Source organism: Homalodisca vitripennis, chromosome 6 (genome assembly GCF_021130785.1).
Source record: "Homalodisca vitripennis isolate AUS2020 chromosome 6, UT_GWSS_2.1, whole genome shotgun sequence".
Taxonomy (NCBI): domain Eukaryota; kingdom Metazoa; phylum Arthropoda; class Insecta; order Hemiptera; family Cicadellidae; genus Homalodisca; species Homalodisca vitripennis.
In genome coordinates this window covers 63,197,282-63,221,512 of record NC_060212.1, presented here as the reverse complement: position 1 = coordinate 63,221,512, position 24,231 = coordinate 63,197,282, and the positions used below count along the sequence as shown (strand labels likewise).

General features: G+C 36.2%; 1 protein-coding gene across 1 annotated transcript in view; it reads right to left on the bottom strand.

Moving 5' to 3' along the window:
• The window catches only part of LOC124364390 (leukocyte tyrosine kinase receptor-like), a 151,069-nt gene that overhangs the window by 61,001 nt on the left and 65,837 nt on the right, over nucleotides 1–24,231 (bottom strand). The window contains 2 exon segments of the mRNA XM_046819825.1: nucleotides 7,883–8,013; nucleotides 22,145–22,349. Of these exon segments, the coding sequence (XP_046675781.1) occupies nucleotides 7,883–8,013; nucleotides 22,145–22,349 (336 nt within the window).

Sequence of the window (24,231 nt, the reverse complement as noted above, 5' to 3'; positions counted from 1 at the left end):
CTGCACAGAAACTGTGTCGGGAGACATTCCTCCTTCTTCTTCTCTGTATAATAAACACCACATACAGTAATTTGTATTCTGTAATAACTAATAACATTTCTGCATGTGCGGTCGATACACAGAGTTGAGTTGCTGCACAGAAACTGTGTCGGGAGACATTCCTCCTTCTTCTTCTCTGTATAATAAACACCACATACAGTAATTTGTATTCTGTAATAACTAATAACATTTCTGCATGTGCGGTCGATACACAGAGTTGAGTTGCTGCACAGAAACTGTGTCGGGAGACATTCCTCCTTCTTCTTCTCTGTATAATAAACACCACATACAGTAATTTGTATTCTGTAATAACTAATAACATTTCTGCATGTGCGGTCGATACACAGAGTTGAGTTGCTGCACAGAAACTGTGTCGGGAGACATTCCTCCTTCTTCTTCTCTGTATAATAAACACCACATACAGTAATTTGTATTCTGTAATAACTAATAACATTTCTGCATGTGCGGTCGATACACAGAGTTGAGTTGCTGCACAGAAACTGTGTCGGGAGACATTCCTCCTTCTTCTTCTCTGTATAATAAACACCACATACAGTAATTTGTATTCTGTAATAACTAATAACATTTCTGCATGTGCCAGTTTTACTGTGTCGAAACATCGCTGATACAGAAATTCTTCTCAAAGGACAATACAGAACTCCTGACTTGTGATTAGGTATTTTAATATGATCAGCTTACAACTAAACATAGCATTATTAGCATATGATACAAGCTGGGTATATTGTGTTATTTAATATTTCAGTACATCAATACAAAAAAAATTTTGGTCGTTGTTTAACATACAATATATATATATATATATATATATTTTTTTTTTGTTGTATATATATATATATATATGTTTAAGGGGATTCCCTACTGAAAAATGACCAATTTTGACAAAAAAAATTGAAATTAACTTTTATATTTATTTTACTTCTATGGCTTATAAGAAACCATAAAAAATAACATTTATTATAATATAACTTTTCATCACTGTGAAAAAAATATTTGAAGAGGAGCACGCACACCAACCTTTGGTCCAGTCAGCCAGTGCCAGAACCAGACTCCAGCCATCCTTTTTTTAGTGATAATATAGCAAATATAGCCTTTTCTCTTTCTTTTTGGTAGTTTATTAGGCCTACATATGTCTTCAATATATAAATATACCATTCAACGACTACAAGTACCAGTATGGTAAGTTACTTTCATCTATAGCTACTAAATAGCTTGTGTAAACTTCAAACGCTGATTCCCGCAGATTTAAATTTTTTATATTTTTCACACAAAAGTTCTTATAACTTTTTAACTATTAAAGCTAACGCAGTGAAACTTTTATTACATATTATTTATAATTTTGTAAAACTTTTTGTGCATGGATATTATTACATGTTAAACAAAAGTTTAAATAAAAAATAAATAAAAATACTATTTCTAAAGAATGTTTAAAAATGTTTTTGTAAAGCCATAAATTTAAAACTATTTGAGACATAAACTTGAGCATGCACAAAAACTTAGTAATTGTCATGTTCTTAAAAATGAGATAATAAACAACAATATTGGTTCATTAGTTACAAAGTTATAAGACATTCAAAATCCCATGTATTTTTCTAAAAAACAACTCAAAAAATTCCAAAAAGGGGGTAAGTATATATATATTTTTTAAATATAACAGTGGAAATCATTATTCTAGGACCAAAGAAACCCAAATATATACGTACATATTATAATCATAAAACACGTTTTAAAGAAAATCACTAGTTTCAGTAGGGAATCCCCTTAAGAAAAACTAGATGTACGATTTATATAGGTATATCGTATGTTAGGTCTGGCTGCTAACAAACAATAAATGTGTATTAGGTTTGGTTGTTTAACAAACAATATATGTTATTGGCTCTGGTTGTTTAACAAACAATGTATGTTATTGTCTCTAGTTGTTTAACAAACAATATATGTTATTGGCTCTGGTTGTTTAACAAACAATAAATGTTATTGGCTCTGGTTGTTTAACAAACAATAGATGTTATTGGCTCTGGTTGTTTAACAAACAATATATGTTATTGGCTCTGGTTGTTTAACAAACAATAGATGTTATTGGCTCTGGCTGTTTAACAAACAACAGATGTATATTAAGTCTGGTTGTTAACAAACAATAAATGTGTATTAGGTTTGGTTGTTTAACAAACAATAGATGTTATTGGCTCTGGTTGTTTAACAAACAACAGATGTATTTTAAGTCTGGTTGTTAACAAACAGCAAATGTATATTAGGTCTGGTTATTTCCAGCAAATATAATGGATAGAACATTTTTTCATCTTTTTTATGTAATTTTCACTCTTCATAGACATGATTATAGAAACTAAAAGGTAGAACTCCTTGAAGCTGCATTCTTAGATTAGACAAGTTAGAATTTTACTAAACAAAAGTTCCAAAAGTTATTGTTTGAATACTTATATTTTTACTGGCTGTTACTGGCAAGAATATTTTATAGAGAAATAACATAAAAATATGTATTTGTGAATTTTTCTAATTAAGCTAAGAAAAAATTACTGCAAATGTTTATAGCGTGGGTGTATTAATGCATCGGACATCTTTGATAGCAATGTCAAATATTGAAGGGGACCAAAGGCACCCCTTCCTATCATAATTAAATGTCAAACTGTTGGTAATCCATTACAGATGAGAAGATGCACCTACGAAAGGGATTTTGTCTAGGCAAACATATTTTCTAAGTTAAGACATTTTTGTTGGTAATCCATTACAGATGAGAAGATGCACCTACGAAAGGGATTTTGTCTAGACAAACATATTTTCTAAGTTAAGAAATTTTTGTTGGTAATCCATTACAGATGAGAAGATGCATCTACGGAAGGGATTTTGTCTAGACAAACATATTTTCTAAGTTAAGACATTTTTGTTGGTAATCCATTACAGATGAGAAGATGCATCTACGGAAGGGATTTTGTCTAGACAAACATATTTTCTAAGTTAAGACATTTTTGTTGGTAATCCATTACAGATGAGAAGATGCACCTACGAAAGGGATTTTGTCTAGACAAACATATTTTCTAAGTTAAGACATTTTTGTTGGTAATCCATTACAGATGAGAAGATGCACCTACGAAAGGGATTTTGTCTAGACAAACATATTTTCTAAGTTAAGACATCTTTGTTGGTAATCCATTACAGATGAGAAGATGCATCTACGGAAGGGATTTTGTCTAGACAAACATATTTTCTGAGTTAAGACATTTTTGTTGGTAATCCATTACAGATGAGAAGATGCACCTACGAAAGGGATTTTGTCTAGACAAACATATTTTCTAAGTTAAGACATTTTTGTTGGTAATCCATTACAGATGAGAAGATGCACCTACGAAAGGGATTTTGTCTAGACAAACATATTTTCTAAATTAAGACATTTTTGTTGGTAATCCATTACAGATGAGAAGATGCACCTACGAAAGGGATTTTGTCTAGACAAACATATTTTCTAAGTTAAGACATTTTTGTTGGTAATCCATTACAGATGAGAAGATGCACCTACGAAAGGGATTTTGTCTAGACAAACATATTTTCTAAGTTAAGACATTTTTGTTGGTAATCCATTACAGATGAGAAGATGCACCTACGAAAGGGATTTTGTCTAGACAAACATATTTTCTAAGTTAAGACATTTTTGTTGGTAATCCATTACAGATGAGAAGATGCACCTACGAAAGGGATTTTGTCTAGACAAACATATTTTCTAAGTTAAGACATCTTTGTTGGTAATCCATTACAGATGAGAAGATGCATCTACGGAAGGGATTTTGTCTAGACAAACATATTTTCTAAGTTAAGACATTTTTGTTGGTAATCCATTACAGATGAGAAGATGCACCTACGAAAGGGATTTTGTCTAGACAAACATATTTTCTAAGTTAAGACATTTTTGTTGGTAATCCATTACAGATGAGAAGATGCACCTACGAAAGGGATTTTGTCTAGACAAACATATTTTCTAAGTTAAGACATTTTTGTTGGTAATCCATTACAGATGAGAAGATGCACCTACGAAAGGGATTTTGTCTAGACAAACATATTTTCTAAGTTAAGACATTTTTGTTGGTAATCCATTACAGATGAGAAGATGCACCTACGAAAGGGATTTTGTCTAGACAAACATATTTTCTAAGTTAAGACATCTTTGTTGGTAATCCATTACAGATGAGAAGATGCACCTACGAAAGGGATTTTGTCTAGACAAACATATTTTCTAAGTTAAGACATTTTTTGATCGAGTTGGGTAAACTATGTTAAGAAATACGATATAACCAACAAAATATTTGTCTCTTTCATATTTTACATAAAATAATAGGATGATCATAGAAAACGAATATAGTTTCACGGATAGGACTTTGTCTCATTTCACCAATAACACAACTGTCTCTATAACAAACACTTTCATAATATATTTCAGTCTTGTTTTGGTTTTTCAGGCTGTCTTAACTAACTGAGTGGAATTTTATATGGTTTGTTATAATAAAATTTAAACAGACTCTTACGTCTTAAATAGCCTCTTTAAAATTTAAATATTTGTAAGTTTGTTACCGCAATTGATGAGCCAAGGAAAAAAAGTGTTGGTAAGGAAAAGTAGGCCCAAAAAGGAAATACAGTCAACTACAGGGTTACGTAGGTATCAAGTAAATATTCTGGTAGGTTTAACTGAAAGCGTTTTCCTCTAAGCAATGTACTTTCATGAGGAAAACTCTTTTATTCATTGCTAACAAGGGTGGCCAAGATAATTCTACTTCGATTTTCCCGCTTGAAAAGTCCTGAAAAGACGCAAGCAAGTTTAGCCTTGACTTCTTTGCATTTTGTTGCACTTAAAAAAAGAAAATATACAGTACATACATCAAAAAAAATTTTTCATGTCAGCTATGTTTTTAAAATGAACTAGATCATTTAAAATTGACAAAAATTAAACTTAATGAAGCAATGTTCAAAAAGAAGTTTTTTTTATACACCCTTGACTCGAATTATCCAACTTCAGACACCTTTTTACGTGAGAATTCGACATTCAAGAGAAAATAATCTAAAGTTTTTCCGTATTTACTACACACATTTAAAATCTTGAGCTAATACGGCATCGCTGGGGAGAGCCATTTCTAGTCAAAAATGTTAAACCAAAACTGGCAGAGCCAGTACACTTATGCATATCCGCTTAGGAATGTAGTTTCAGTTTATGTCAGAGAGGGTCTCATGTGTAGGCTGTTGTCTGCATATCCCTCTGAATACTCGGCCAAGCTTAAGTTCTTTTTCATAGAAATTGGTTTATCTGCACCGGATGTAGTTATGTGCTATAAGCCTACCAGGATTAGGACATCTGATAGACTTAGAAAATGCTCTGTTACACCACTTGCTGGGCTACAGTTGAGTCTTGGTCATGAAAGAGAGACTTTAAGTATTAACTCACTAAAACAAGTCAGATTTAATACTAGGCAACTGATAACAATGTTCGACTCAATTAACGTGTCTATATTCTGCCTTCTAGTTGTTACTGATCTCTCTGACGTGACGCATCTTGGGCGGCCTCCATTCCAGGCGTGATCTTGACGTGAAGATAATGTGTACTTCCAGAGTAAAAAGTAAAATTTATTAAATTCAGAAATAAAAAAAATAGGCAAGGATTCTTTTATGTATGATGTTTTTCAACCCCAAGGCAGAATCTACAGACGTATCAATCTGTCGATGATAATTATCGAAATCGTTGAAAATCACCATACTAGGGCTATACCTATGACAAACATGCACCAGTTTCCACCAAACACATGAAGTCAAACATTCTGAAGTTAAATGATTTTAGATGACAATTTTAAATTCTGGTTTTCCAAATTACTTCTAGAAAATTTTCTGACTTTTCGCTCAAAGTGGTGAAGATATGGCATGCACACGACTGCTATGTACTACATGATATGGTGACGGCATGCCATCTATGAAATTCCTTCCCTTAGCATAACATCCTTAGAGAATCGCCCTCAGTTCAAGGCGTCACTGAGGGACCCCTAAAAGTACCTGGAGAGGGTGGTTGGAGGCCCTGGGTTGGGACGGGGTCGGCGTAGGACTCTTGAGTGCGGTTGCTCTGACTTGTGTGAACATGTTTGAGGAGAGTACGTTATGTGCATTATTATTATTTTGAATTTAGTATGTGCATGGGCTATTTACTTTTCTTTATTATAAAATTGGTTTAGTTGATATTCCTAAACAAAGCTGTATTTTTAGTTGTTAATTGAAAAAAAAAATAAATGGAATGTTATTGTTTGAGATAAACACTTCGTTTTGGTTTTGATATGAGATTATATGTAAGAAAGTACAATGAGCCAATTTTGCCTTGAATAAAGTAATATTTCATTTAATTTCACTGTGTGAGGAAGGGTCGAGCTATTTGTGATTGATAGAGATGTATCCAATCAGCACTCGAATGAACTTACTTATCACAGATGGCCAGCTATTTGATAATCTGACGCTGTCTTATTTGTTAAAACTATTTTCTAACTTGATTATTATTTCTGAAATGTTTCTTATTATCATTTGATAATAGAATGGAATGTTTTAAGTTCTTGTTTATCCAAATTATGATCTAAGATTGCTGTTTCTGCTAAGGCTGATTTTTTCACATTCTGTTATTTTAGGTGTCTAATGTATTCTCGAAGTGATATGAATATCAAATTCCCCCCCCCCCATGTAGGCAGGACCACATCAGCAGGCGTAATTGTTGAATTTCGTGAACTTCAGTCCACAGATGTGGAGTTGGGTTATTCACTGGACTCCAACACTTCTTCCTTTTTTTAAGTCAACATTAATTTTGATATTACGTCATTTAATAACATATTTTATCAAACATTCCTATGATGTAAGGCTGGTAGCCCAGTTTTATATGTTTGTATTTTATCTATTTGTAGCCTATTCTGACATGATATGGGACCACAGAGATAATCAAGAAAGAAAATAACTTCAACAAAGATGGCAGTGTTAGATTAGCAAAAAACCGACAGGTTGTGATAAAAGTCAGACTAATCGCTGATTGTTATATTTATTGCTTATTAGCAATGCTTGTTGATTGGTTGAGCTTCCATCACTATACGGTCCTGTCAATAGACGGACTCATTTTTATAAGTGGATGTGCATTATTGACAATGCTAGTCTTGGTTTAGCATCTGAACATGGCTTTCCACAGTGAGACCGAAATATCCAAGATTTTATTTATAACGTTAGTACCAAAGAAGTTGCATGATTACTCGGTAAGCCTAAATAATCAGCTGATTAGGATAGCTAATATTAAAACAGCTGATTTCAACAAGCGGTTCTCAAATTAAAAGTATTTAATTAAGTAAAAAAATGGCAACTGTCCGGGTTGTTATTGGGGGTTCGAAAGTTTGAGAACGATATTTTAGTTTATATTTGATCCAGTAATAATATCTTTAAATTATGGTAGAGAGTTCTGGGACACTCTGTATAAGTTCTATTTTATATTTGAAGATGTCTTTGCACATTTTCCAATATAACGACCGGAGTATGACAATGTACTTCAAGTCCAGCAGCTTTTAATTACAAAGTGTTATCTGCTCTTTTAGCTGTATAATCTTATAATTCAGTCTCATATGTGATTGCCAATATTTGTGTCATAGATTTCATCAGCTTTGAAGAAACTGATAATCACGATTAAGCGGCTGATTTCAGGGTTGGTCAGAGTAATGGGATTTTCATGGGGATTTTGTCAAAATATGATCAACCATGGTTTGTTGTGTGAAAGGTTGTCAAATCAACTTTAAAGAACACTTAGCATTAACAAGTTGCTCACCATGAAAGCAGTCAATCATTCTGAGGTTGTCAAGAGCCACCATACTGGGGAGATGTTCTCCAAATATCACTTCGATGACGATGTTGAACTCTTGTTTGATTCTGCCCACGTTGAAGCTGTAGTACTCCCACCTGCAATGAGTCACAGTCGCTGTTAACCATGGTACATCTGTTTAAATTTTGTACAAAAATGATGATTTCCATGTCAAGAACTACCAGACTGGGGAGATTATCTCCAAATATCACTTCGATGACGATATTTAACTCTTGTTTTTTCTGTCCACGTTGAAGCTGTGTACTCCCACCTGCAATGAGTCACAGTTGCAGTTAACCATGGTATATCTCGTTAAAATATGTACAATAATGATGGTCTCTCTGTCAAGAGCCGCCAGACTAGGGAGATGTTCCCCAAATATCACTTCGATGACGATGTTGAACTCTTGTTTTTTCTGTCCACGTTGAAGCTGTAGAACTCCCATCTGCAATGAGTCACACTAGCAGTTAACCATGGTACATCTGGTAAAAATTTGTACAACAATGATGATTTATATGTCAAGAACTACCAGACTGGGGAGATGATCTCCAAATATCACATCGATGACGATGTTGAACACTTGTTTGATTCTGCCCACGTTGAAGCTGTAGTACTCCAAACTATATTGAGTCAGTCGTAGTTAACCATGGTACATCTGGGTCAAATTTGAACAATGGTGGTTTTTATGTCTAGAGCCACCAGACTGGGGAGATGATCCCCATATATCACTTTGATGACGATGCTGAACTCTTGTTTTTTCTGTCCACGTTGAAGCTGTGTACTCCCACCTGCAATGAGTCACAGTTGCAGTTAACCATGGTATATCTCGTTAAAATATGTACAATAATGATGGTCTCTCTGTCAAGAGCCGCCAGACTAGGGAGATGTTCCCCAAATATCACTTCGACGACGATGTTGAACTCTTGTTTTTTTCTGTTCACGTTGAAGATGTAGTACTCCCACCTGCAATGAGTCACAGTCGCTGTTAACCATGGTACATCTGTTTAAATTTTGTACAAAAATGATGATTTCCATGTCAAGAACTACCAGACTGGGGAGATTATCTCCAAATATCACTTCGATGACGATATTTAACTCTTGTTTTTTCTGTCCACGTTGAAGCTGTGTACTCCCACCTGCAATGAGTCACAGTTGCAGTTAACCATGGTATATCTCGTTAAAATATGTACAATAATGATGGTCTCTCTGTCAAGAGCCGCCAGACTAGGGAGATGTTCCCCAAATATCACTTCGATGACGATGTTGAACTCTTGTTTTTTCTGTCCACGTTGAAGCTGTAGAACTCCCATCTGCAATGAGTCACACTAGCAGTTAACCATGGTACATCTGGTAAAAATTTGTACAACAATGATGATTTATATGTCAAGAACTACTAGACTGGGGAGATGATCTCCAAATATCACATCGATGACGATGTTGAACACTTGTTTGATTCTGCCCACGTTGAAGCTGTAGTACTCCAAACTATATTGAGTCAGTCGTAGTTAACCATGGTACATCTGGGTCAAATTTGAACAATGGTGGTTTTTATGTCTAGAGCCACCAGACTGGGGAGATGATCCCCATATATCACTTTGATGACGATGCTGAACTCTTGTTTTTTCTGTCCACGTTGAAGCTGTGTACTCCCACCTGCAATGAGTCACAGTTGCAGTTAACCATGGTATATCTCGTTAAAATATGTACAATAATGATGGTCTCTCTGTCAAGAGCCGCCAGACTAGGGAGATGTTCCCCAAATATCACTTCGACGACGATGTTGAACTCTTGTTTTTTTTCTGTTCACGTTGAAGATGTAGTACTCCCACCTGCAATGAGTCACAGTCGCTGTTAACCATGGTACATCTGTTTAAATTTTGTACAAAAATGATGATTTCCATGTCAAGAACTACCAGACTGGGGAGATTATCTCCAAATATCACTTCGATGACGATATTTAACTCTTGTTTTTTCTGTCCACGTTGAAGCTGTGTACTCCCACCTGCAATGAGTCACAGTTGCAGTTAACCATGGTATATCTCGTTAAAATATGTACAATAATGATGGTCTCTCTGTCAAGAGCCGCCAGACTAGGGAGATGTTCCCCAAATATCACTTCGATGACGATGTTGAACTCTTGTTTTTTCTGTCCACGTTGAAGCTGTAGAACTCCCATCTGCAATGAGTCACACTAGCAGTTAACCATGGTACATCTGGTAAAAATTTGTACAACAATGATGATTTATATGTCAAGAACTACTAGACTGGGGAGATGATCTCCAAATATCACATCGATGACGATGTTGAACACTTGTTTGATTCTGCCCACGTTGAAGCTGTAGTACTCCAAACTATATTGAGTCAGTCGTAGTTAACCATGGTACATCTGGGTCAAATTTGAACAATGGTGGTTTTTATGTCTAGAGCCACCAGACTGGGGAGATGATCCCCATATATCACTTTGATGACGATGTTGAACTCTTGTTTTTTCTGTCCACGTTGAAGATGTAGTACTCCCACCTACAATGAGTCACACAAGCAGTTAACCATGGTACATCTCTTTACATTTGTTTACAAAAATGATGATTTCTATGTCAAGAACCACCAGACTGGGGGATGATCTCCAAATATCACTTCGACGACGATGTTGAACTCTTGTTTTTTTCTATTCACGTTGAAGATGTAGTACTCCCACCTGCAATGAGTCATACTAGCAGTTAACCATGGTACATCTGTTTATATTTGTTTACAAAAATGATGATTTCTATGTCAAGAACCACCAGACTAGGGAGATGTTACCCAAATATCACTTCGATGACGATGTTGAACTCTTGTTTTTTCTGTCCACGTTGAAGCTGTAGAACTCCCATCTGCAATGAGTCACACTAGCAGTTAACCATGGTACATCTGGTAAAAATTTGTACAACAATGATGATTTATATGTCAAGAACTACCAGACTGGGGAGATGATCTCCAAATATCACATCGATGACGATGTTGAACACTTGTTTGATTCTGCCCACGTTGAAGCTGTAGTACTCCAAACTATATTGAGTCAGTCGTAGTTAACCATGGTACATCTGGGTCAAATTTGAACAATGGTGGTTTTTATGTCTAGAGCCACCAGACTGGGGAGATGATCCCCATATATCACTTTGATGACGATGCTGAACTCTTGTTTTTTCTGTCCACGTTGAAGCTGTGTACTCCCACCTGCAATGAGTCACAGTTGCAGTTAACCATGGTATATCTCGTTAAAATATGTACAATAATGATGGTCTCTCTGTCAAGAGCCGCCAGACTAGGGAGATGTTCCCCAAATATCACTTCGACGACGATGTTGAACTCTTGTTTTTTTTTCTGTTCACGTTGAAGATGTAGTACTCCCACCTGCAATGAGTCACAGTCGCTGTTAACCATGGTACATCTGTTTAAATTTTGTACAAAAATGATGATTTCCATGTCAAGAACTACCAGACTGGGGAGATTATCTCCAAATATCACTTCGATGACGATATTTAACTCTTGTTTTTTTCTGTCCACGTTGAAGCTGTGTACTCCCACCTGCAATGAGTCACAGTTGCAGTTAACCATGGTATATCTCGTTAAAATATGTACAATAATGATGGTCTCTCTGTCAAGAGCCGCCAGACTAGGGAGATGTTCCCCAAATATCACTTCGATGACGATGTTGAACTCTTGTTTTTTCTGTCCACGTTGAAGCTGTAGAACTCCCATCTGCAATGAGTCACACTAGCAGTTAACCATGGTACATCTGGTAAAAATTTGTACAACAATGATGATTTATATGTCAAGAACTACTAGACTGGGGAGATGATCTCCAAATATCACATCGATGACGATGTTGAACACTTGTTTGATTCTGCCCACGTTGAAGCTGTAGTACTCCAAACTATATTGAGTCAGTCGTAGTTAACCATGGTACATCTGGGTCAAATTTGAACAATGGTGGTTTTTATGTCTAGAGCCACCAGACTGGGGAGATGATCCCCATATATCACTTTGATGACGATGTTGAACTCTTGTTTTTTCTGTCCACGTTGAGGATGTAGTACTCCCACCTACAATGAGTCACACAAGCAGTTAACCATGGTACATCTCTTTACATTTGTTTACAAAAATGATGATTTCTATGTCAAGAACCACCAGACTGGGGGATGATCTCCAAATATCACTTCGACGACGATGTTGAACTCTTGTTTTTTTCTATTCACGTTGAAGATGTAGTACTCCCACCTGCAATGAGTCATACTAGCAGTTAACCATGGTACATCTGTTTATATTTGTTTACAAAAATGATGATTTCTATGTCAAGAACCACCAGACTAGGGAGATGTTACCCAAATATCACTTCGATGACGATGTTGAACTCTTGTTTTTTCTGTCCACGTTGAAGCTGTAGAACTCCCATCTGCAATGAGTCACACTAGCAGTTAACCATGGTACATCTGGTAAAAATTTGTACAACAATGATGATTTATATGTCAAGAACTACCAGACTGGGGAGATGATCTCCAAATATCACATCGATGACGATGTTGAACACTTGTTTGATTCTGCCCACGTTGAAGCTGTAGTACTCCAAACTATATTGAGTCAGTCGTAGTTAACCATGGTACATCTGGGTCAAATTTGAACAATGGTGGTTTTTATGTCTAGAGCCACCAGACTGGGGAGATGATCCCCATATATCACTTTGATGACGATGCTGAACTCTTGTTTTTTCTGTCCACGTTGAAGCTGTGTACTCCCACCTGCAATGAGTCACAGTTGCAGTTAACCATGGTATATCTCGTTAAAATATGTACAATAATGATGGTCTCTCTGTCAAGAGCCGCCAGACTAGGGAGATGTTCCCCAAATATCACTTCGACGACGATGTTGAACTCTTGTTTTTTTCTGTTCACGTTGAAGATGTAGTACTCCCACCTGCAATGAGTCACAGTCGCTGTTAACCATGGTACATCTGTTTAAATTTTGTACAAAAATGATGATTTCCATGTCAAGAACTACCAGACTGGGGAGATTATATCCAAATATCACTTCGATGACGATATTTAACTCTTGTTTTTTCTGTCCACGTTGAAGCTGTGTACTCCCACCTGCAATGAGTCACAGTTGCAGTTAACCATGGTATATCTCGTTAAAATATGTACAATAATGATGGTCTCTCTGTCAAGAGCCGCCAGACTAGGGAGATGTTCCCCAAATATCACTTCGATGACGATGTTGAACTCTTGTTTTTTCTGTCCACGTTGAAGCTGTAGAACTCCCATCTGCAATGAGTCACACTAGCAGTTAACCATGGTACATCTGGTAAAAATTTGTACAACAATGATGATTTATATGTCAAGAACTACTAGACTGGGGAGATGATCTCCAAATATCACATCGATGACGATGTTGAACACTTGTTTGATTCTGCCCACGTTGAAGCTGTAGTACTCCAAACTATATTGAGTCAGTCGTAGTTAACCATGGTACATCTGGGTCAAATTTGAACAATGGTGGTTTTTATGTCTAGAGCCACCAGACTGGGGAGATGATCCCCATATATCACTTTGATGACGATGCTGAACTCTTGTTTTTTCTGTCCACGTTGAAGCTGTGTACTCCCACCTGCAATGAGTCACAGTTGCAGTTAACCATGGTATATCTCGTTAAAATATGTACAATAATGATGGTCTCTCTGTCAAGAGCCGCCAGACTAGGGAGATGTTCCCCAAATATCACTTCGATGACGATGTTGAACTCTTGTTTTTTCTGTCCACGTTGAACCTGTAGTACTCCCACCTGCAATGAGTCACAGTCGCTGTTAACCATGGTACATCTGTTTAAATTTTGTACAAAAATGATGATTTCCATGTCAAGAACTACCAGACTGGGGAGATTATCTCCAAATATCACTTCGATGACGATATTTAACTCTTGTTTTTTCTGTCCACGTTGAAGCTGTGTACTCCCACCTGCAATGAGTCACAGTTGCAGTTAACCATGGTATATCTCGTTAAAATATGTACAATAATGATGGTCTCTCTGTCAAGAGCCGCCAGACTAGGGAGATGTTCCCCAAATATCACTTCGATGACGATGTTGAACTCTTGTTTTTTCTGTCCACGTTGAAGCTATAGAACTCCCATCTGCAATGAGTCACACTAGCAGTTAACCATGGTACATCTGGTAAAAATTTGTACAACAATGATGATTTATATGTCAAGAACTACTAGACTGGGGAGATGATCTCCAAATATCACATCGATGACGATGTTGAACACTTGTTTGATTCTGCCCACGTTGAAGCTGTAGTACTCCAAACTATATTGAGTCAGTCGTAGTTAACCATGGTACATCTGGGTCAAATTTGAACAATGGTGGTTTTTATGTCTAGAGCCACCAGACTGAGGAGATGATCCCCATATATCACTTTGATGACGATGTTGAACTCTTGTTTTTTCTGTCCACGTTGAAGATGTAGTACTCCCACCTACAATGAGTCACACAAGCAGTTAACCATGGTACATCTCTTTACATTTGTTTACAAAAATGATGATTTCTATGTCAAGAACCACCAGACTGGGGGATGATCTCCAAATATCACTTCGACGACGATGTTGAACTCTTGTTTTTTTCTATTCACGTTGAAGATGTAGTACTCCCACCTGCAATGAGTCACAGTCGCTGTTAACCATGGTACATCTGTTTAAATTTTGTACAAAAATGATGATTTCCATGTCAAGAACTACCAGACTGGGGAGATTATCTCCAAATATCACTTCGATGACGATATTTAACTCTTGTTTTTTCTGTCCACGTTGAAGCTGTGTACTCCCACCTGCAATGAGTCACAGTTGCAGTTAACCATGGTATATCTCGTTAAAATATGTACAATAATGATGGTCTCTCTGTCAAGAGCCGCCAGACTAGGGAGATGTTCCCCAAATATCACTTCGATGACGATGTTGAACTCTTGTTTTTTCTATTCACGTTGAAGATGTAGTACTCCCACCTGCAATGAGTCATACTAGCAGTTAACCATGGTACATCTGTTTATATTTGTTTACAAAAATGATGATTTCTATGTCAAGAACCACCAGACTAGGGAGATGTTCCCCAAATATCACTTCGATGACGATGTTGAACTCTTGTTTTTTCTGTCCACGTTGAAGCCGTAGAACTCCCATCTGCAATGAGTCACACTAGCAGTTAACCATGGTACATCTGGTAAAAATTTGTACAACAATGATGATTTATATGTCAAGAACTACTAGACTGGGGAGATGATCTCCAAATATCACATCGATGACGATGTTGAACACTTGTTTGATTCTGCCCACGTTGAAGCTGTAGTACTCCAAACTATATTGAGTCAGTCGTAGTTAACCATGGTACATCTGGGTCAAATTTGAACAATGGTGGTTTTTATGTCTAGAGCCACCAGACTGGGGAGATGATCCCCATATATCACTTTGATGACGATGTTGAACTCTTGTTTTTTCTGTCCACGTTGAAGATGTAGTACTCCCACCTACAATGAGTCACACAAGCAGTTAACCATGGTACATCTCTTTACATTTGTTTACAAAAATGATGATTTCTATGTCAAGAACCACCAGACTGGGGGATGATCTCCAAATATCACTTCGACGACGATGTTGAACTCTTGTTTTTTTCTATTCACGTTGAAGATGTAGTACTCCCACCTGCAATGAGTCATACTAGCAGTTAACCATGGTACATCTGTTTAAATTTGTTTACAAAAATGATGATTTCTATGTCAAGAACCACCAGACTGGGGGGGATGATCTCCAAATATCACTTCGACGACGATGTTGAACTCTTGTTTTTTCTGTTCACGTTGAAGCGGTAGTACTCCCACCTGCAATGATTCTCAGTCGCAGTTAACCATGGTACATCTGGTTAAACTGGTATAACAATGATTGGTTCACAAGTATATAACTATAGTAAATTACAGGGAATAACGTTCTCCATAAAACAATGTTTCGTTACAATAGACGTAACAAGAAAAGAATGAATATTTTGAGTATTATTTTTGGAACTCTGACATATACTTTGCCAGGTCTTATTTTATGTGTCTGTACTGTATTTGTACTTCGAATGTGAGTGATTAAATGTTATAATAGAGATTTTGACAAAATCTCATTTGTCATTTGACAAAAACAGTGTCCAGACACTACACTAGGGGAAAGGAGGACTAGAGCTAAACTCGACATTCACATTAAATCAACCCTTCTCACGATAGCTGCATTATGTATAAAAATCATACTAATAATGTCATTTCACAATTTCTACATTAATTGCAGTCCATATAATTCATTGTATCATTTTTTCATCCAAATACAGGAAGAATGAACATTTACAAATTGTACAGAACCTAAAAAAATCATCAGCTGTCAAACAGGTGAGAAACAATATGACTCATTTAACACAGAAGACACAACAATGATTGGACGGCGCCAAAATGGTGCCAAATATACCTGCACTACTACCGTACTATAAATATAACACACTCAGGTGTGTAGTCTGGCCATGCCAGCTCCACTCAACCTATTGTAAACAGCTGTTCCCTTAGTAGAGGCCCACTTTACTTTCCTTCTGCGTCCAATAGAGACTGAAAAAGTGCATAAAATGCAACAAACAATTAAGAAAACTGTACAATCTTCTAATTAACAGCTAAAAGTAAAAAATCATTACTCACCATTCACGATTTCTCTACAACTAGATAAGAGTTTATATGAAACTTTGAACAAATATTCGTGTTACCATCTGAAGATAATCGTTAAGAACTGATAATATAATCACTATAATGTTAATGAAAACCTTTGTCACATTAAGAAGTGACAGGTTTAAATTAGCATTAGTGTCTCATGGAACCTTATACGAGTATTTCTTTGTTCTTTGTTTAAAGTTTGTTATTGATGAAGGATGATTTGAAAGAGTAACAGGGTTACGGGTTTTCGTCATCCTTGTATGTTGCAAATAGTATAGCACTGCGTTTCAAATACAAACTTATTAAGGCAATTTAATGACTTTACAAAAAATTATAAAAAAACTAAAACCCTAATAAAAATATTAAATTAACTGCTGAGTCAACCTTCTGTAGAAATTAGATCAATCGAGTTATTACAGGTCCAGCTAATTCCCTAGATAAATAATTTTACACATGACCTCAAAAACAAAGAAATTCTACCTATCTCGTCACTAAACTGTTGGAGTCCGCTCTGGAATGATGTCTATGAAAAAGTTTAGGAATCAAAATCAGCAGCATATAAGAAATGTCAAGTTTTAATTTTATCATACAAGTCTGTTCGACCACCAATCTACTCAGTCATGATGAAATACGGCATTGGGAAATCTAAAGCTTGCACTCTTGTACGCTTCAACGTAAACACCATAAATGATTAGCCTACTTGGTAATGTTTCTGTTTATGTATTTAGGGCTCTTGAATATGCCTTCAACTTAAACACCATAAATGATTAGCCTACTTGGTAATGTTTCTGTTTATGTATTTAGGGCTCTTGAATATGCCTTCAACTTAAACACCATAAATGATTACTTTGTCGATGCTCCTGTTGATTATGTGAAGCTCGTGACTATGCCTTCAACTTAAACACCATAAATGATTAGCCTACTTGGTAATGTTTCTGTTTATGTATTTAGGGCTCTTGAATATGCCTTCAACTTAAACACCATAAATGATTACTTTGTCGATGCTCCTGTTGATTATGTGAAGCTCGTGACTATGCCTTCAACTTAAACACCATAAATGATTAGCCTACTTGGTAATGTTTCTGTTTATGTATTTAGGGCTCTTGAATATGCCTTCAACTTAAACACCATAAATGATTACTTTGTCGATGTTCCTGTTGATTATGTGAAGCTCGTGACTATGCCTTCAACTTAAACACCATAAATGATTCCTTTGTCAATGTTTCTGTTGATGTAAGTTCAACTTAAACACCATAAATGATTACTTTGTCAATGTTCCTGGCGATGTATGTGGAGCTCGTGACTATGCCTTCAACTTAAACACCATAAATGATTACTTTGTCAATGTTTCTGTTGATGTAAGTAAGTTCAACTTAAACACCATAAATGATTACTTTGTCAATGTTCCTGGCGATGTATGTGGAGCTCGTGACTATGCCTTCAACTTAAACACCATAAATGATTCCTTTGTCAATGTTTCTGTTGATGTACGTTCAACTTAAACACCATAAATGATTACTTTGTCGATGTTCCTGTTGATTATGTGAAGCTCGTGACTATGCCTTCAACTTAAACACCATAAATGATTCCTTTGTCAATGTTTCTGTTGATGTACGTTCAACTTAAACACCATAAATGATTATTTTGTCAATGTTCTTGTTGATGTATGTGGAGCTCGTGACTATGCCTTCAACTTAAACACCATAAATGATTACTTTGTCAATGTTCCTGTCGATGTATGTGGAGCTCGTGACTATGCCTTCAACTTAAACACCATAAATGATTACTTTGTCAATGTTCCTCTTGGTTTATGTGGAGCTTATGACAAAACGTTTAAGGTTAAGTCTGCTCCTCATCACAGCAGTTTTCTTTCACTCCTGTACACAAGGCTGAAGTGATGATTGAATTATTAGATAAACCACCAACAAACCCTTTATAGCCATTGTAGAAAGATCAGCTTTTCCACTGAGCTGAATAGCTCCTAATTTTGTCCAACACGATGCCTGTCAAATTGTAAGGTAAAATCAACCACCAATAATTCCTTATAGACTCCTTGCCTTGCCCACCAAGATATATCTGATAAATCTTAAGGTAAGAATTACCAACGACAATCTCTGTAGGGATCTTGGTCTAGCAAAATGCCTCTTTTAGGCCTATACTGAAGAGTTAAGGCCTATTATTTACGAAAGCATTAGTGGTCCTGGTTTAGTGCTCTAAGCGAGGATTTTAATGATCTTGGTCATACAAAGTCGAAATAGCCTATTGTAGCGTTGATGAAATTCAGTATCTGTCAGTAATACAATTGCCCAAGTTAGTTGCGGCATATGATGTAGGTTGGATATGAAGCTGCCCACGTATAGAAGGTCGAGTGTGTGTAGGTCAAATGTGAGTACTATTTTCCCTCACGTTGTTTGCACCAAATGTAGAAATTCAGAAACTTGGATCAAATAAAATAAATAAATGTAGGCGTAGCTCAGTGTTTGTGGTGCGATCAGTTGAAGGTCAAATGTTGTCACATATATAGTTTAAATTTAAATATTGTGTCCCACACTGTCAGATTCGTTGTTGGTCAAATTTGAGTCAATGTAGAATGTGTGTGTATGATATTAGCAGAGGCCCACCGACAGGTCCTGTCCCCTCAGAGAGCATTTTATTTTAAAATAATCGATTTCATAATAGTCTATTTTCGACTATAAATTTAATAACATTTATGTTGTATCTTGACATAGATCACAATAAAATATATAAAATCAAACCTAGCATCTATTTTAATTTACGAAATACACGGCATTGCACAATTCAATAAGGTTTAAAACCCTAAATATTTGAATTTCACCGTTAAGCTGCAACCACGAAAGTGAGGTTTGTTGCTACTATTTCTTACCTATATCAGGTACTTCAGTAATCGATTACAACACATACTCGTCCTGATTTAGAATCCTATATGAGTGTTCATAAAATGGTACAGGTACATGTTACTACTAAACCAGTTAGAGTACTTTGTACTAGGAACGGCGGTAAGCGTGTGTATTGTCTGTAACAGTAACCAGTACCGGGAACTTTTGGTTGCGGTAACTTTTACTCTCTGTACAGACGAGTAACCGGTACAAAAAGTATCTTTTGCAGTTATCCCGACGTGATCAGCTGCCGAGCTCTGAGTAGTTCTGTTTTTGGGAGTAGACATCAAGATTTAGCTTTGTTAGTGATCATTTAGGCTAAATATTTTGTTAATGTTATGATTAAATTTCCTCTTAGTTATACTTGATATATAAACTGTATTTGTCACAGAAGATTTTAATTATCCCTGTAGAAACTTCCTGTTTATTGGCTGTAAAGCGGTTTTACTGCAAACTTTATACACACTGACCTGACCTTTTCCCTCCTTTTATTACTTCAGAAGTACTATTTTATGACTTCAAAATGTCCTGGAGGAGGGCCCCCGAACCAACCCGATAGTATGGGGAGTTTCCATGCCCCCGACTCTTCGGTGTTTCGGGCAACCCCCAAAAAGATTTCTGGATTCGCCACTGAATATTATACCCTCGATGATGGTACATTTCACTCAGGATCGCACATACAACTGCCTCTCCAGTGCCCCAGTGTCCATATTCTAATTTACTCACCACCCACGTACACTTCAGACGTATACAAAACGCATTTTAGTTCAATACGATTTTGACTTTATTCATAAAATTCAAACGAACACTTTTTTTCGGAGGTTACCAGCTTTATTGTTTTTACTATTTCTCTGAATCAGTACTCCTCACTAAACATTGCCTTATTATATATTTCAATAACCGTGTACCATTTCATTTTAACTCACTGGCGAACAAATTATAAAATTTATAAAATCGCTTCTTGATTATCACAGTAGTATTGTAGCTCCTTCCACCATCGATGCCAAGGGATGAAAAAGAACGGGATCGCAAGCGGAACGGGGTCAACGGGAACGGAAGTTCTAACTTTAAGTCTCGTACCCAAACTACTACGCTTGAATTTAATTTACTGTTTATAAAACACGAATTTCTTTCGCAATTGTTATAATTAAGTAATTTTAATTTATTCTAATATTAAGTTTATTTATCTTTCTTAAATTAATTATTTTAATCTCCACATGTGATACGGCGTCATAGTCAACGACAAAACTATTTTATTAGATTTGACTTGTATCCGGCAGTATCCAGCTACAGATTTGCCGCGAAATGTTTAAACTTTGAATTGCATAATACTGATCTGTCACATTATGTCGAATGAAATATTTTAAACCAATTCATAGCATATATATTGTTTGAAGTTTATTTTTGACGATGGAAGGATTGCGAAGGAAACAGTATTTTCCCGAACATTTGCCATCGCTCAGTGAAAAAAAATCAGTAACACTACGTTTCGAGATCTGCAATCTGATCTCTTCCTCAGGTGAATAACTAACCTAACACATAATTACAAACTAGGTTAAAATAAACAAATCATACTAAAGCGTTGTGACACGCCTATGTCAGGAATCACAACCACCATGTTGTGCGTCAACTTCACTAACTCTAAAACATGCACTTAATAGAAACTAAACACAACACTAATTATTAAAACGGAACTACAGAATACAGGTCACAATACGTCTGCATTCGTCGACCAACCTCTTACGCCTCCTTGTTCTCCTTGTATCCTACGTCTCCGTTATTTACCTGAAGAAGAGATCAGATTGCAGATCTTGAAACGTAGTGTTATTGATTTTATTGTTTCACTGAACGATGGAAAATGTCCGGAAAAATCCTGTTCCCTTCACATACATTGTTATAAATCGTTTGCTAATACTGTTTCATGCCATACCAATGTTCTGTAAACTGAGTTCCTAAAGAAATTTAAAGAACAGCTGTTTGTTGTTGAGATGTCAAAAATATTATTAACTGTCGAACTGGTTACTTTTTTTGTTCTCTTTTTAGTGATGTAAGAACCTTTGCGCTGCTTCCGGAGGTACAGGATATTCAGGATAGGTAAGGTTAGAGAGTAGGGGCCGCCTCCTATCGAGATCCATGAGGAAGAATTAGGGCACTAATCTCAAAGTCATGTCCCCCCAGACAAAGGGGAGGCCAGCTCTGAACCAGCCCCTCCAGTCAAAGTAGGTAGGGTTGCACACCCTTGTTGAGGCCAGCAAGAACCTCTGAGGTTAGGGAACAAACCCCACCAACTCCAACCGTTATCTGCCACAGTAGAGTAGACCTATCGAATTGCCTTTGAACCCCAGAATCTCGACATTTGCGGTTAGTGGTGTGCCGCTCCTGGACATTCATAAGGTTGCCCAGATTTAAGTGACACATCGGGTGGGTTCAACTGGAAGGTATAAACCAGCCAGAAGTGATCCCTGCTGGGTAAACTGGTTACGTTAAATTCTGTTGAATAACTACTTGTAGTCAAATGCATCAATTTTGGTTTGAATTAGTAAAAAACTTAATTAATTTAGAATTTAATAGTGGGATACTCACGTTCTAGAGTCGGTACCGGACCGCTCGCCCAGGACCCAGGACGTGTTCTTATTTTGGATGGTCTCCACGACAATCTTGAGAAGTCCAGAGGTCATGTGTGTCATGTGTGCGTGTAGCTCGAGACGACACAGTTCCCGGGTACCCAGAAACTTGGGGCTCCACACCCGTACCTCCCCGGGCCGCCACCCCGTCACCAGGTAGTGACCTGCAACAGATTAGAGCCATTACTTATACCGGCCGAGTGATCGACAGTGTAGCAGTCCTTCCTATATAATATGGTTCAATAAATATGGTTGGATCAATAAATCAATAAAAACTGGACGTATAGAAATATTGACAATCCTTAGATTATTATTTTATTTTTGTTGTTGTAAGTACAAAGTTATATTGCAGTGTTCGAAAATTGTAAAATTCTATTCTGACTTTCATATTCATATTCATTCGATCAAAATCAATCACATTGATATAAAATCTACCTTTTTAAGACATCCAGTGGTTCACTAACAATCAATAACAGATTAAAATTCATCATAAACCAAGAGACATTTTAAAGAGGTTTTACAGATTTTGTATAAGCCATGAAGTCAGTGCTTTTTATAACTTAAGTGAAACACAATAGTATTGTATTAGTTAAATTTGTACTGAGTAAGAATATTATTTTCCGTAACTAAAAGTCTTGGGTTACGAAGCTTTTTAATAATTTGACGTTCTCATACAGCTAAGCTGTATTGTTATTTTATTGCATTTGTAAAATTGATAACCGTTGTAAATAAAACAGTTTACTGTACATCAAATTTGCATGATATTATTTTTAAAAACTAAATGTTGCTTAATCACCAGTAATAAACGAGATACAAGTGATTATCCAAATAGCGTTTCTAGAAATTTCAAAGCAACCCCCCCCCCCCAAAACCACGCACAATATATGCATTCAAACGCTTCTTAGTATTTCTTGTAAAGTTTATACATTTTAATATTTTAACAATTAGATCAAGCATAGTTTGAGATTTCTTAATAACCTATCGACTGTATATATCCTTTTAATTATCTTTAACATTAGATTTCTCTCGTAATAATAGACCTAAACTTAAGGGCGTAAAAGTGCGTAGTTTAACATTGTTCTTATGGGAGAAAATTCAAGGTCATTTTACTACAGCCCAAGGTGACTTCACACACAGATGTAGCAGAGTTGTACATCTTAAAATACTACTTTCTTCAGCAAGATTATAGACCAATATTGTAAGTTCGATAAGATTTTACCTGAGTTAACAGATATTCCTTCTTTCTTATCAAAGTGATCTCACACAGAGATGTAGGAGAGTTGTTACATGCTAACACATTACTTGCCTCAGTAAGAATAGACCAATATTTTCAGTTCGATAACTCAAACTCGCAATATCTCTCGGAATATTCCACCAAAAGAAGTTTTACCTGAGTTAACAGATATTCCTTCTTTCTTATCAAAGTGATCTCACACAGAGATGTAGGAGAGTTGTTACATGCTAACACATTACTTGCCTCAGTAAGAATAGACCAATATTTTCAGTTCGATAACTCAAACTCGCAATATCTCTCGGAATATTCCACCAAAAGAAGTTTTACCTGAGTTAACAGATATTCCTTCTTTCTTATCAAAGTGATCTCACACAGAGATGTAGGAGAGTTGTTACATGCTAACACATTACTTGCCTCAGTAAGAATAGACCAATATTTTCAGTTCGATAACTCAAACTCGCAATATCTCTCGGAATATTCCACCAAAAGAAGTTTTACCTGAGTTAACAGATATTCCTTCTTTCTTATCAAAGTGATCTCACACAGAGATGTAGGAGAGTTGTTACATGCTAACACATTACTTGCCTCAGTAAGAATAGACCAATATTTTCAGTTCGATAACTCAAACTCGCAATATCTCTCGGAATATTCCACCAAAAGAAGTTTTACCTGAGTTAACAGATATTCCTTCTTTCTTATCGAAGTGATCTCACACAGAGATGTAGGAGAGTTGTTACATACTAACACATTACTTGCCTCAGTAAGAATAGACCAATATTTTCAGTTCGATAACTCAAACTCGCAATATCTCT